The 14,077-nt window shown below is 43.5% G+C and overlaps 1 protein-coding gene across 5 annotated transcripts in view; it reads left to right on the forward strand.

The window, feature by feature from the left end:
• Positions 1 to 14,077, forward strand: part of nsd1b (nuclear receptor binding SET domain protein 1b) — a 38,009-nt gene that overhangs the window by 23,301 nt on the left and 631 nt on the right. For 3 of the 5 annotated variants that reach the window (XM_078265679.1, XM_078265682.1, XM_078265681.1), the window contains 11 exons: positions 31 to 210; positions 1,598 to 1,754; positions 2,829 to 3,034; positions 3,174 to 3,286; positions 4,028 to 4,174; positions 4,292 to 4,429; positions 5,842 to 5,958; positions 7,690 to 7,831; positions 8,720 to 8,826; positions 9,645 to 9,846; positions 11,086 to 14,077. The exon at positions 11,086 to 14,077 is cut by the window's right edge and continues 631 nt beyond it. In XM_078265679.1, coding sequence (XP_078121805.1) covers positions 31 to 210; positions 1,598 to 1,754; positions 2,829 to 3,034; positions 3,174 to 3,286; positions 4,028 to 4,174; positions 4,292 to 4,429; positions 5,842 to 5,958; positions 7,690 to 7,831; positions 8,720 to 8,826; positions 9,645 to 9,846; positions 11,086 to 11,768 — 2,192 coding nt within the window. In that variant the 3' untranslated portion in view covers positions 11,769 to 14,077. Of the gene's footprint in view, positions 1 to 30; positions 211 to 1,597; positions 1,755 to 2,828; positions 3,035 to 3,173; positions 3,287 to 4,027; positions 4,175 to 4,291; positions 4,430 to 5,214; positions 5,410 to 5,841; positions 5,959 to 7,689; positions 7,832 to 8,719; positions 8,827 to 9,644; positions 9,847 to 11,085 lie in introns of those variants that run through there. The other 2 variants (XM_078265680.1, XR_013502832.1) reach the window with 2 other exon arrangements.

Raw genomic sequence — 14,077 nt, forward strand, 5'->3', positions numbered from 1 at the left:
GCTCTTGACTGTACGTTTGTTGGTCTGTAGGTCGTCTGGTTCGGTGTGTGCGCTGCCCGGTAGCCTATCACGCTACAGACCTCTGCATGGCAGCAGGCAGCGTCGTCCTCTCCAACAACAGCATCATCTGTCCTAACCACTTCACCCCCCGCCGCGGCGTCAAGAACCACGAACACGTCAACGTCAGCTGGTGCTTCGTCTGCACTGAAGGTACGGCTTTAAGGAGCATGTGGAGTCATTTCAGCCCGGGTCATCTCACAGCCTGAATCTGGCCTAAAGCCAGTAGTTTAATGTAACATTTTGGGGAATACGCTTATTCACTTTCGGCTGGCTAAGTTAGCTTAACAATAGCAGGAACAAGTTGCCTGGAAACTGGTCCTGACCAAGAAATTATTACGCACATAAACCACTTTTTAAAATAGCGTTTTGTTGTTTTTACACTTCACTTTTTGAACAACATACGACGTGTTAATAAGTGAGCTTTAGAGGTGCTGGTAGGTGGATGTTGTCTCGGGACCAAAAACTTGTAAATAGAGTGAGTACAACTGATTTAACATGATGTATTTTTTACTTGTTCTTTTAAAGTTGTGATATTTGTGGGGGAAAAGAAATAAAACTTCTGTTGTAATGAAATAGACTGGGACCAGGATCAATTGATAGTAAAATACAGTGACTGTACATAAAAAAAAAAAAAAAAGAAAATGGGTTTTAGTAGTAGTTATTCCTTAAAGTACTTGATTTTTCTGGCCACTAGGGGGCAAAATAACACAGCAAGCTGACAGAAACACAGAACTGACGTATTATTTTCTGTTACAGTTGTTACAGCTAACGTGTTAGCAAGCAGCTACTTATTTACACATCCAGCAGTTAAGTAGCAACATTAGAATTCATTGAGACTTGTGTTGCTGTCCACCTGATGATTGTAAGTCCAGTATTCTCTCTCATTTTAGCTCTGTTTTGGTCTCCACCAACTCCTGAGGGAAATATCTGGCTTTTTAGCTGCTAAATGTTTCACTTTGTTGACCAGCTAGTCTCTAACTTTTGTCTGTCTGTAAAACAAACTTCTTTTGTGCAGTAAAACAAAAGAAAGAAGCTAAACTGCTCTGTACAGATATTCAGTGGTAACCTTAAAGGTGCACTATGCGTTCCTGCATGACGTTACTTCTGTTGACGTTCCTAGTAATTTCAAAACAAAACAGAGCAAGCTCGCCCCTCCCCCCATGTTTCCGTAACTGTCATGACTAACTGACTAACTGTCACTAACCCCCACCCCCTCCCCCCCCCCCAACCATCTTGTCAGTGATTGGCTGGAACGTGTTTGTTGTATTTTGTTGCTTATCCTGTGCCTCTAGTGTTTGTTTGACGTTTACGACCCCTGTGTTGTCTCCCGAGACCGGGGTTTTTCACAGTGTATTCGGGGGGCAGGCAGCTAGCGGATCAAGGAGAGATGCCTACGATTTGAGACAAAAATAAAATTGGGCTGAAACCATGCAGGAACTCATAGTGCACCTTTTTAATGTAGCTCTAGCCAACCTTCACATATTCACACTATAGCAATCAACGGTTAAACAATGCAGTTCCTCCTCCCGTCCTCCAGGAGGCAGTCTGCTGTGCTGTGAGTCCTGTCCTGCTGCGTTCCACCGGGAGTGTCTGAACATGGAAATGCCTAAAGGCAGCTGGTACTGCAACGACTGCAAGGCTGGGAAGAAACCTCACTACAAGGACATCCTCTGGGTGAAGGTTGGGCGGTATAGGTCAGTTTGTCTCTTTTTAACAAAATTCTTGTGAAGAAGGAGAGAAGATATTTTTTAGCATTTTGTCGGTCTGTGACCCAACGATTCCTGAGCGCCACCGTGAGGGTGATGTTTGTGCTTTTAAGGTGAATTATCGCAACAACTATTGAATACATTACCATGTAATTTGGTTCAGACGTTCATGTTCCTCTCAGGATGAGTTGTCAGAACTTTGGTGATTTGACTTTTTATCAAGGTCAACATTTTAATTCGTCCATGCTTTGGTTTAGGCAAATTCCTAAAATACTAATGCCATTTCTTACAGCATCAGCTTTACTTTGTAATTTGTCGGCTCATGTTAGCATGCTAACACGCTAAACTAACAGGGTTAAAGATGCAGTGGGTAGAATGCAAGAAAAAGAAAACGCCAGAATTTGAAGTAGTGAGACCTCTTCCTGCAGCTCTTCCTCTCCAACTCTCTGTCGCACGGGCAATGAATGCGCAGAACAGCCAATAGGAACGCTCTCTCTCTCTCTCTCTGTAATGACTTGTGATTGGCCAAAGTCTCAGACCACTATAATTACAATACAGTATGCTGAAAGATTATTAATGATTTTTTTTGTCCAACAACGCCAAAGATAAACTGCCTCCCATAGCTTTAACATGGTAAATATAGTTACCTGAACATCGGCATGTAAGCATTGTCACTGTGAGTTTGTTAGCACGGTGATGTTAGCGTTTAGCTCAAAGCATCATTGTGGCTAAGAACAGCCTAACAGAGCAGCGAGCATGGTGTAGCGTCTTAGTCTTGTTCATGTTAATGACATATCTTTGTCAGTGTTTCTTTATACCAAATTATTTGATTTTAACAAGACACTCTTCTTGTTAACAAACGCAAATATTTCTTGTTATCACACAAACTCAAGGCATCACTTTATATCGTAGCTTAAGTATACTGCAACACGTGGCAACAAATCCAAGCTTTGCCTGATATATTATGTTGGCTAAACAGATCATTAGATCTCTGAAACAGTCCTGTCACTACCAAAAGTCTTTTCAAACGTATGTGTTTTTTCTCTCTCCTGCTCCGTAAAGGTGGTGGCCAGCAGAGGTCAGCCATCCCAAAACGATCCCCGAGAACATCCAGCGGATGAGGCACGACGTCGGGGAGTTTCCTGTTCACTTCTTCGGCTCCAACGACTACCTGTGGACCTACCAGGCCAGGGTCTTCCCTTATATGGACGTGGATGCCAACAGCAAGGAGAAGATGGGGAAAGGTGTTGACGCCACCTACAAGAAAGGTATCCAGTGTGTTCAGCAAAATGGCTTCTTCTTCTTCTTCTTCTTCTTGTACAGATCCTGAAAGTAAAAGTTGTCACTATGTTGTAGTTTGTACCTGCTATGATGACTGAGTGTCTGCCTGTTGATCTCCCTCTCTAGCTTTGGAGGAGGCGGCTGTTCGATTTCGTGAGCTGCAGGCGGAGAAGGAGCTTCGGCAGCTTCAGGAGGACAGGAAGAACGACAGGAAGCCTCCTCCATACAAACATATAAAGGTCAGGGAGAAGTATTACCCGGATTTTCCACCAGGAGCGTCTGTGCTGCGTTCCGGCTGCACCACGGTTTTGTTCAGTCCTCCGCCACACGCCATACCATATTGGGAGCGTCTCAGAAGCAGAGCGTCTTGCCTGCCCGACTCGCAGCGCAGGTTTTATTAAAGTGACTTGATGCTCTCGCTGTTTCACTTCTTGCCCGGCTGTCTGAACGCCCCGCGGCTCGCGTGAAAATACACCTGGCGTGTATCTTTAGCGGATATGCTTCTGGGACGCGCCGTGACGCGGGTGGTGGGATATCAAACATTGACTTGAATGGCCGCGATTGCTCGCGGGGGCCACGGCGCCTCAGGAACAAAGCGCAGCACAGGCGTTGGAAAACGGGTTAGTCTATACATAGTTTTTTAGGGTTAGCATTGCATATCATACCTTTTTTAAGGGAAGAAATTAACACTAAGGAATAAAGTCCTGTCTCTAATATAAGCCTGTTCCATATAAATGGCTTTGTTCTTCGTGCCATGAAGAATGAATTTGAGACTTTATGTATTATTTAGGTATTTATTAATTATTATTCTGGTGCTGAACATTAGTACACTTAAAACAAAATTATAAAATCATGCTAAATAATACTGACAGACTGGATATATTGACTTGAATAGATGATTCACTTAGTAAAGAGCCTTGAATGTGATTTTCGAAATACAAAAGAGTTCACGTGTCCTTCCAACTTTCTGACTTATTCAGGTGAATCGACCAATAGGAAAGGTTCAGATCTTCACGGCCGACCTATCAGAGATCCCGCGCTGCAACTGTAAGGAGACAGATGAGAGCCCGTGTGGGATGGACTCGGAGTGCATCAACCGCATGCTGCTGTACGAGTGTCACCCGCAGGTACAGGAACCCCTTCGTCACACTCACAACATGTTTTATATCTTCATAGAAGCGCTCCACATTTAATGACGTTTAAAAAAAACAAAGAGTAAATCTGAAAGGCTGAAATGTTTGCAGGTTTGCCCGGCGGGTGAGCGCTGCCTCAACCAGGCGTTCACCAAGCGTCAGTACAGCCAGGTGGAGATCTTCAGGACGCTGTCTCGAGGCTGGGGGCTCCGCTGTGTCCACGACATCAAGAAGGTAACTTCAAGTCAAGTGGGTTTTATTGTCATTTCAACCATATACACTGTATACAGTGAAACGAAACAACGTTTCACCGTGGATCAAGTGGTGTTACACATTTAAAATATATAAAAATGACATATATAAAACGACATTATATAAAAACGACAGTCGAGACAGGCTACATTTTGCGCACACACATTATAGACTTTACATAAAGTGCAATTACTAGTTAAAGTAGCGTGACAGACAAGGGACAGGACAGACAACGGACAACCAAAGACAGGGCATAAGTAGACTTTTAACAAAGCACTGATTGTTATAGGTTTGGTTCACTGTGAGGTGAAGGTAGAAAATATAGAATTTTAGCAGCAGAAAAAAAAGGTGCATTTCAGTTCAGTGTGAAAAATGTGCATCATGTTTTATTGTTCAGAAGTCTGAGGGAAGAAGCTCTTCCCCATTCTGGAATGAAAAAATACTGTGGTACCTTCTACCTGATGGCAGTAAGGAGAAGAGTGCATGGGACGGGTGGGTTGTGTCCTTAAAGTGCCCATATTATGGAAAAAAAAAACTATTTTGTGTCTCTGGTGTTCCCACACGCATACAAACAGAGTGAGATATGGTTTCTGAATGTGTCCTGCCTTCAGTCTCCGGGTGAGCTGTTCAAAATCTGCAGGGCTTTCTACGTCACTAGCCGAAACGAGGGGGCTAAACCATGTTAGCGGTTAGCCCCCTCGTTCTCAATGGTAAAACACTGCTACAATACACAAGTTCACCATAATCTACAAAAGAACAACTTACAGGTCCCTGTTCTGTAGGTATTCCACGCAAAGTTGGAAGTGCACCCTCGTTGAGAAGAAGTCTCCCAGCTAATCCTGCCTTGTGCTGACTGCAGTTAGAGAAACAGCTAGATGATGTGATCTTACCTAGCTACTGCGCATGTGCGAATCCCAACAAGGATGGTACAGAAGATGTCTCACTCTGTAGCTAAAACAGAGACCTGAACACTCAAGGTAAAAAGAGGAGCTGCAGCAATGTGCTGTACAACAAATATATGGTGTAAACCTATTCTGGTACAACCTCTAAATACAATTTATGAACCTGAAAATGAGCATAATATGAGCACTTTAACAATGCGTATGGCTTTTGCGCAGACAGTGGGTGTTGTAGATGTCAGAGAGGAAGGGAAGAGAGGGCCCAGTGATCTTTTCAGCCGTCCTCACAATCCGCTGCAGGGCCTTTTGTTCTGCAGCAGTGCAGTTACCAAACCACGCTGTGATGGCACTGCTGAGGATACTCTCAATAGTCCCTCTGTAGAAGGTTGAACGTCACTACCCTCAATAATAGTACTGGCACTTCCGTACCACTGTCGCCATCAGGAGGTGTGATGCTGTTCAGAGGGACTGGGTCAGGGTGAATAATGTTGACTGTTTTTGTTCTCTCAGGGTCAGTTTGTGAGTGAGTACGTCGGGGAGGTGATTGACGAGGAGGAGTGCAGGTCCAGGATCAGACATGCCCAGGAGAACGACATCTGCAACTTCTACATGCTCACTCTGGACAAGGTGTGTGTGTGTGTGTGTGTGTGTGTGTGTGTGTGTGTGTGTGTGTGAATATGTACTAATACTAAAACATCATGTTGAGAGTTTGCTCTTTTGGGAGTGGGGAGACAAGAAAGGAATGATTCAGTTATGAAATAATCGTACTATCCGTGTCCTTTCAAAACGCGGTGTAAAGCAGAAGTAGATGGTCGTCGGGTCCGTGTGTTTTTTCATTCATTCAATCTGGAAAACAGAAAGATCCAAATTTTAGTTTCTTGCAAAATTGCAAGGTGTGGGAAATGCCAAACCCTCCGACATGAAAATAGTGCCTTTTTAAAAGTTTACTGAAGTACAGTACTTAACTACAATTTTGAGCGACTTTACTTGAGTATTTCCATGTTCTGTAGCTTTATACTTGCACTCCTCTACATCTCAGAGGTAAATATTGTACTTTTTTATTCCACTACATTTGTCTGACGGCTTCAGTTACTTTTCAGATTCCTGTTCAGTAACAACCGTGTGTCTCCAGATGTCTTGATGTTTAAAGTTTGTGATAAACTGAAGGAAGAAGTGTCCTTTAAGCCCAGTTCAGACCAAAGACGAAACCATTTTAGGCCGTTGCAGCGGTCTGAACCGGCCCGTCTCAGCTCGACTCAAACCAGCTGATGGTTTTGCTGCGACTCAGCTGGTCCAGTCTCCAGAGGCTGGTTTTAGAACGTAAGAGACGTCACCTGTTTCAACAGCCAATAGAGAAGTCAGCTGGTAAAATCGGCTACAAACTGAAGAAATGAAATTATCCACAATCCATTTTATTTCTATGTTACAAACAGCTGGTCAAAATGGCAGAGTTTTAGACGGAGCCTCAACGAGCGCCCGAAAGCACGGTAACATTATCTGGTCAAGCGAGGTCAAGAGTGACTGAAGAGAGGGAGCGTCCAGCGGCATTAGAACAAACTGTTATTTAGAGAAAAAAAACGTCGTTTTCGCCGATTCATCACTAGAAATGCAACTGTAGCAAGCATCTCACTATCACTGCGTTATCCTCATTCATATTTAGACGAAACCAATGATATATCCAGCTACAAAAAAAGCCTGGAAGTCCAAAATTAGAACAGAAGTACAAAGAGTCGTCTCGTCTCATTGGTGTGAACTGGCAGGTTTCAGAACGCTGCAGACCGGCTCGTTGCAAGAAGTTGCAAGTTTCAACTCGTCTCGTCGCCAATCTTTGGTCTGAGCTGGTCTTCATGTGTTGAGAAGATTCTCCTACTACTTAAGCTAAATAAAGTCTTTAAAAAGCCTCTTGTATCAGCTGGAAAATGCATCGTCACAAAGCTGAAAACAGGGCTGTTATTCTGACACCATGAAAAGTTATAAAACTTTTTAGAGATACTGGGATCTCACAGGACAGCGACGCTGCAAACATATGATGATCTTATAGAATATGATGCATTGCTGTAGATTAAACTACCCAACAGTCTACAGCAGTACAATGCAACACACACATTAATGCAGCAGGAATATTAATCCAGAAACATCAGATAGAAGAGGAACACACTGACGGGAAAAACACTAACATTTTACTGTGCAATGAGTAGTTTTACTTGAATTGCATTTTGATGATAAAACTTACATCCTTTTACTTCAGTAAGGTTTTGAATGCAGGACTTTTACTTGTAGTGAAGTATTTTCAGTGTGGTATAAGTACTTTTGACTTCAGTAAAGGATCTGAATACGTCTTCCATCTCTGTGTGTTAGGATCGAATCATCGATGCCGGGCCGAAGGGGAACGAGGCTCGCTTCATGAACCACTGCTGTCAGCCCAACTGTGAGACGCAGAAGTGGACGGTGAGCGGAGACACCCGCGTGGGACTGTTTGCTCTCGTTGACGTCGCTGCAGGTAAATAAGATATAACCGCTGTAATCTGGGGATTTGTTTTGTCTAAGCACCAACTGCTTCAGGAGTCCGATTTTAAGCATCCAGTTTTTTGAACATCACACACACACAAGCTCCATTAAATCTTATCGTTGGTCGTGTCCGGGTTGGCTCAGTGGGTAGAGCAGGCGCACATATACATAGAGGTTTATGCCTCGACGCAGAGGAATGTTGCCGAATGAGTTGCTACAAAGCTAATTAAGAATATCAGCTCCACACAACTCTCTCTGTATTTCTCAGTATGACTGCGTGCGCGGTCACGGAAGGTTTGTATCATGTGGACGCGCCGACAGTTTTGTTGTCATTACTTAGAATTCATCATGGGGGGGGACAGAAACTACGCACTATAGCTTTAAACAAATTCTTAGTCGACTAACACATTTAATTGAATCTGTAAAACTGAGTTTCTCCACAAATAATCATCCAAAAGCACCACGTTAAATCTTGTGTTTACCAGAGATGCGCTCATAAGTTTCTTGGAAATAGGTAATTGGGAAATGACTAATCAACTAAAGAAATGTTAGTCGACTAAGGCCAAAACGACCGATTAGTTGACTACTCGACTAAGAGGGGCAGCCCTCGATTGATGGCGAAAAAAAATATGTGTTTGAATTTAAAGGATTTGTTTGTCTTAAAACAATACTCACATGCTGATATGTGTATTTGACGAGTTATGGGTCACTGTAATGTTCGTCTTGTCCATACCGATCCCTTCCTCTTGTGATTTCAATGTAAGTGATGAAGAACAAAATCTCTGAAGCAGGTTTTTTAACCATCTGATGGAGCGTCCTGTCCAAACGGTTGACTATATCTTCCAAAAGTTGTTGAAGTTGTTTGTGTGTTTCTGTTCAGGCACAGAGCTCACCTTCAACTACAACCTGGAGTGTTTGGGGAACGGGAAGACGGTCTGTAAATGTGGAGCACCAAACTGTAGCGGCTTCCTGGGCGTCAGGCCAAAGGTGAGGGGCGGGACACACAGAAAACACTACTCATATATTGAATACAAGTTATTCTGAAGTGCTGAATTCAGTCCATGATTGAATATGTTTACGTGCACACTAATATTCTGAATATGACAATATTCTGAATTTGATTCAGGTCATGTAAACGGCATTTTCCGTTTGGATATTCTGAATAAGGCCTTTTTCCGAATTTTACATTTTCTGATTAAGACGTGGGATATTCCGATATTATTCTGGTTTTAGAAGCATTCTTTGGACATGTATACAAAGCATTCGGAATATGTGTCTCAATCAGGGTTTGAGACACATTTACAGCCTCTTGCCTGTTTACGGCTTACAGTCAGCTCTGTGCATTGCTATGGTTGTAAACACAAACCACCCAGCCAACAGTTTGCAGGGCTGCGGTAGAGATGCATGCCCAAAAGAAAAGAAGGATAAACACAGCTACTTTGAAACAATATCAAAGACTTGGATATCAACAGGTCTTTGGATATGCGCAAACATCGCTACGCCGATCTTTTGAAGAAGCTGGTTGAAGGAATGAAAGAGGGACGCTGTGTTCGAACGCTCCAACAAGTCCACCACTGCTGGAAAACTTTGAATAAATCGTATTTTGCACGGCTGCATGTAAACAGGAATATTAGTAGAATATTCACTTTCATAAGCCATGTACAGTAAACAGCTGTGATGGAATATTGTCTTTTTTTTTCGGAATAAGGGCAAAAAACGGAATATTATGTGCATGTAAACGTAGTCACTGAGACATCACAACATAAAGTGGGCTCAATTAAAACCTTCTCTCCCCTCCAAACCAGAACAACCCTCCGTCTGAAGACAAAGGGCGTAAGATGAAGAGGAGGGGCCACGGCAGGAGGAAGAACAAGGTGGTGGTGACCAAAGAACGAGAGGACGAGTGTTTCAGCTGCGGAGATGGAGGACAAATGGTTTCCTGTAAGAGACCCGGCTGTCCCAAAGTTTACCACGCCGACTGCCTCAACCTCACCAGGAGGCCTGCAGGTCAGTCACATTTCCAACATGTTATCCACATTTTCTTCAACCTTTTTTTGAGGTTTTGAGTTGGAGCTCTTTTAATGACCTCATCTCGACGTGTCCTCATCTTCTGCAATGGTTGAATGGCACCTGATTGGAGAATCAGCGCCACCTACAGCTAAACTCCTGATTTTCAAATAACCGTAGTGGATGGAAACACATGCAATACATGCATTAATACACATTTTGATTTGCAGATAATCTGAAAATTCTGTACAATATTTGTGCTACAGTTGGATGGTAACCTGGCTAAAGAGGTAGAGAGAGACGTGCTAAACACCAGTTTTTGTTCATCTTATTTTGTGGACTAGCGAAGACAGAAATACAGATGGATTTTAACGGGAGTAACTGTTTTTGTTTTTATTAAGTATGTTTATTGGCTTTATCATATACAACAACAAACAAACAGAACAGCTCAGACAAGATGAGAGGGTAACAGTAGAAAATACAAATTAAGATTACTGGCTCCCGACCCACCAAATAATATCATCGTTCATCACCAGACGAATAGTAAGGCTACAAGATCACTCATTTTAATGTACAAACAGGCTAGACTGTATTAGGAAACCCTTGTAATATGGAAGATTACAGAGAGCGTCCAATACATTGCAAGTAACTTTATAGAATGTTTTCAGTGAAGAGTAAAGCATACATGTACATGTACTCCATTACAAGATTGTGCCATGTGACTTTATTGTTGGATTGATGTCCTTAATCCAAAAAAGCCAAACAGTCTGCCTAGTGGCCAAAGTCAGTAGACTGGATAGCCTTTTGTTGTTGACATTTGTGATGGGGCCATTTTTCTGCATTGAGTACTTTTACTTTTAATACTTTTCAAAAAGTACATTTACCTACTTTACTTAACATTTTGTAAGCTTAACTTAATTGTAACAGACTTTTTTTTTTTTTTTTTTAACAGTGTGGTTGTAGTACCACCCAGGGGTCATTTTTACCTCCCTCACGTTTTCAAATGCATGTAGAAATGGTGGAAGAACACTGTTCACTTCTGAAATGTAGTGGAGCTGAAGTACAGTACTTGAGTAAATACTTGAGTTGCTTTTTCACCACTGGCTTTATGTGCTTTAAATATGTTTAAATACATTCTACAGTGTTTTGATATTCTATAATCTAATATTTAAGTCATCTTTTTACAGATTCCAAATCCCATCCATTAGACTTTCCTTGACGTTCCTGTTTTCATTGCAGGTCGTTGGGAGTGTCCGTGGCACCAGTGCGACATCTGTAACAAGGAGGCGGCGTCCTTCTGCGAGATGTGCCCCAGCTCCTACTGCAACCAGCACCGCGACGGCCTGCTCTTCATCTCCAAGCTGGACGGCAAGCTGTGCTGCAGCGAACACGACCCCTGCGGGCCCGAACCGCTGGAGCCGGGGGAGATCCGCGAGTACACGGCCGAGCCCGGAGCCCTGACCTCGGGGCTGGGCATGGCCGTCATCCCCCCTGCTGCTGCTAACGGCACCGCCACCAGTCAGAACCCGAGCGGCGCCGGGAAGCTACCGGAGGTCAGCACTGGCGCTGGGGCGGCTGCCTCCGAGTCACCTCCTTCGTTTTCCATCCCAGTACCCATCACGATTCCTGTGGCAGCGCCTGCCTCCTCGCCTCCGCCCAGCAGCTCTGATGCTCCCAGCAGCCCGCTGGTGTACGACCTCCCGCACTACTCGCCCATCTCCTCGTATGAGGAGGAGAGGGATGTCGAAGAGGAGGAAGAAGAGGAGGAGGAGGAGGAGCTGGAGGAAGTGGAGGAAGAGTCAGAGGAAGAGGGTGAGGTGGGGAGGCAGAAATCAGGTGCTCACGAAGAGGATGGAGAGGCGGTGATGGAATACCTGGACGAGGACGAGGAGGACGAAGAAGAGGACGAAGAAGAGGAGTGACGCACAGTGGATTATTATTACAACTGAAGGCAACGACGCCTCACAGTCACTACAGCGGTAATCTACTGTATATCCACGACGTTCCACTTCTGGGATTGCTCCGGTGCCGCCGGATGTCCGTTACCTTCCTCTTTCTTTGTGTTGGCGTTCTAACCTCCGGTGGATTTCTGAGGACTATGGTTAACTGCTCCTCAGATCTCTGCAGGGTAAATCCAGACAGCTAGCTAGACTATCTGTCCAATCTGAGTTTTCTGTTGCACGACTAAAACAACTTTTGAACGCACACGTTCCACCAAAACAAGTTCCTTCCCGAGGCTATTTTGCAGAGGCACCGTTGCTCCGTGCGTAGCTTAGCGCCGCCCATGACGATTGTGATTGGTTTAAAGAAATGCCAATAAACCACAGCATGTTTTTCTCCCATCCCAGAATGCTGTGTGGACTCGCCAGATCCTCCTGGAGGAAGGTCTGGCAGTGAGAGACTAAATGAAGATGAACCAAACACGAGTAGCCCAGTCTGTCACTGTTTGGATGTACGGAGGAATGTTTGGGACAAAACTAAATCAACACATAAATAAACTATTCATAGATCAAATAAATAAACTGTATAGAGCCATATTTATACACAGCAGACAGTATTTATTTAGTTTTGTCCTGGCACGCTAGGTTCACGACACAGTGACGTTGCACACACTGGCGCTGACTGCACCTTCATACAAGAGATCTGACAAAGACAAGTACTGCATCTGGAACTTCTACGCACAATGCAACTTGGGATTTGTAAAACCTATTTCACTCCAATGTACTTGTTTTCTCACTGATTTTCCCCTGTTGGTTTGTTTTGGTGTCTGTTCTCAGTAGTATTTCAGCTAATCAACCTACAAAACGTATCTATGTACTTGGGGACAGTTGTTGTATCTGCGGAGCCAGCGTGTACTGTAGGTGTTTCGTGCTAGAAAAAGACTGCTCTGTAGCTTTCCTGTCAAGGCAATGGGGGGGGGGGACTCTTTGGCCTTCCGCCCACGTAAATGACATCCACTTGGTTACATTTGAATGAAACGGTGGCCACGTTTTTAAAAGAACCAGAACAACAACAAAAAAACACACATTTATCCGTAAATAAACCAGTTCTCTGCTGTCAAACAGGAACATCGCTACGAATGAAACACAACCAGCTCCAAAGTGGACGGAAAGTTGTTCCTTGTGGTCCGAGGACTTTTTAAATCAGTTCAGTGATGTATAATTAGGATTTTACTCCCCTGCGTCTCCAGTTCTTCTCGACGCCTCAGATCGTTTGTTTTGCTTCAAGATCAGACGATCTACGATAAAATGTGAAAGTGCCACATGATTGGCTGCCTGGTGGAGCCTCAACGTTAGTTCACACGACAGGAAGATACTGCTAGTTTTGGACCGAAGCTGCCAACAGCGAGTATCCAGGAATTTTCTTAATTTGACAACTTCAAGCCAAAAGAAAAAGGGATCTCAAACTGACGAGGATTCAGTGTTTGACTGAGAGTAGTCTTCACGCCTCAGTTAAAGTGTTTATACCGCCACGGGATGCAAATCACAGTCGCATAGGTTATTAAGCAGATCCACAAAGAGACGAGTGGACACTCCTGAAGCTCTTATTCTCCACACTCCTGTCCTGGCGGTCTGAATGCAGAGATAGCACTGGGTTTGCTCCGGTGTGTATGCGGTGCTCTGTAGTCTTTATTTATATCCTGTTCTGTGACGCACAAATGATGACGACAAGGAGGGTGTTAATTCCTCTTTTCCTCCTCGTCTTGACTCTCTGTCGAGGGGAAACAAAAAGTATTCGACCGGACGCTCCTACCATGACGCTTGCACTTCAGTATGTGTTCTTGCCACATGTGTTTTAGCTCTGTCTTCAAGCTTAATATTGTCTCTGTGTTATCTGCAAATGCCTTAGAGTGTATTTCTTTGGAGATATTTTTAAGGAATGGTTTGGTGCCCGTGAAAGCCACTTGTCCCTAACTAATGCCTTTTTACAGTTGCCAGACAAGCAATGTTTCATTCGAGTGTAATTATGACCTGATAGATCTCCACCATCGACCTGTTAAAACAACTGCTATATATATATATATATATATATATATATATATATATATATATATATATATATATATATATAGAAAAATATATAAGAAAAGAAGTTATGAAATAAGCTTTGTACTGGCCTCTTTCTTTCATTTCTTGGTTCAACATAAAGCTACATAGCAAACGTAGATCTGTGAGCATTTCGTCAATTATTTTGATGACACAAGTCAGACTTTAACATTCATATGTGGCTT

The sequence above is a fragment of the Sander vitreus genome, chromosome 13 (assembly GCF_031162955.1).
Source record: "Sander vitreus isolate 19-12246 chromosome 13, sanVit1, whole genome shotgun sequence".
Taxonomy (NCBI): domain Eukaryota; kingdom Metazoa; phylum Chordata; class Actinopteri; order Perciformes; family Percidae; genus Sander; species Sander vitreus.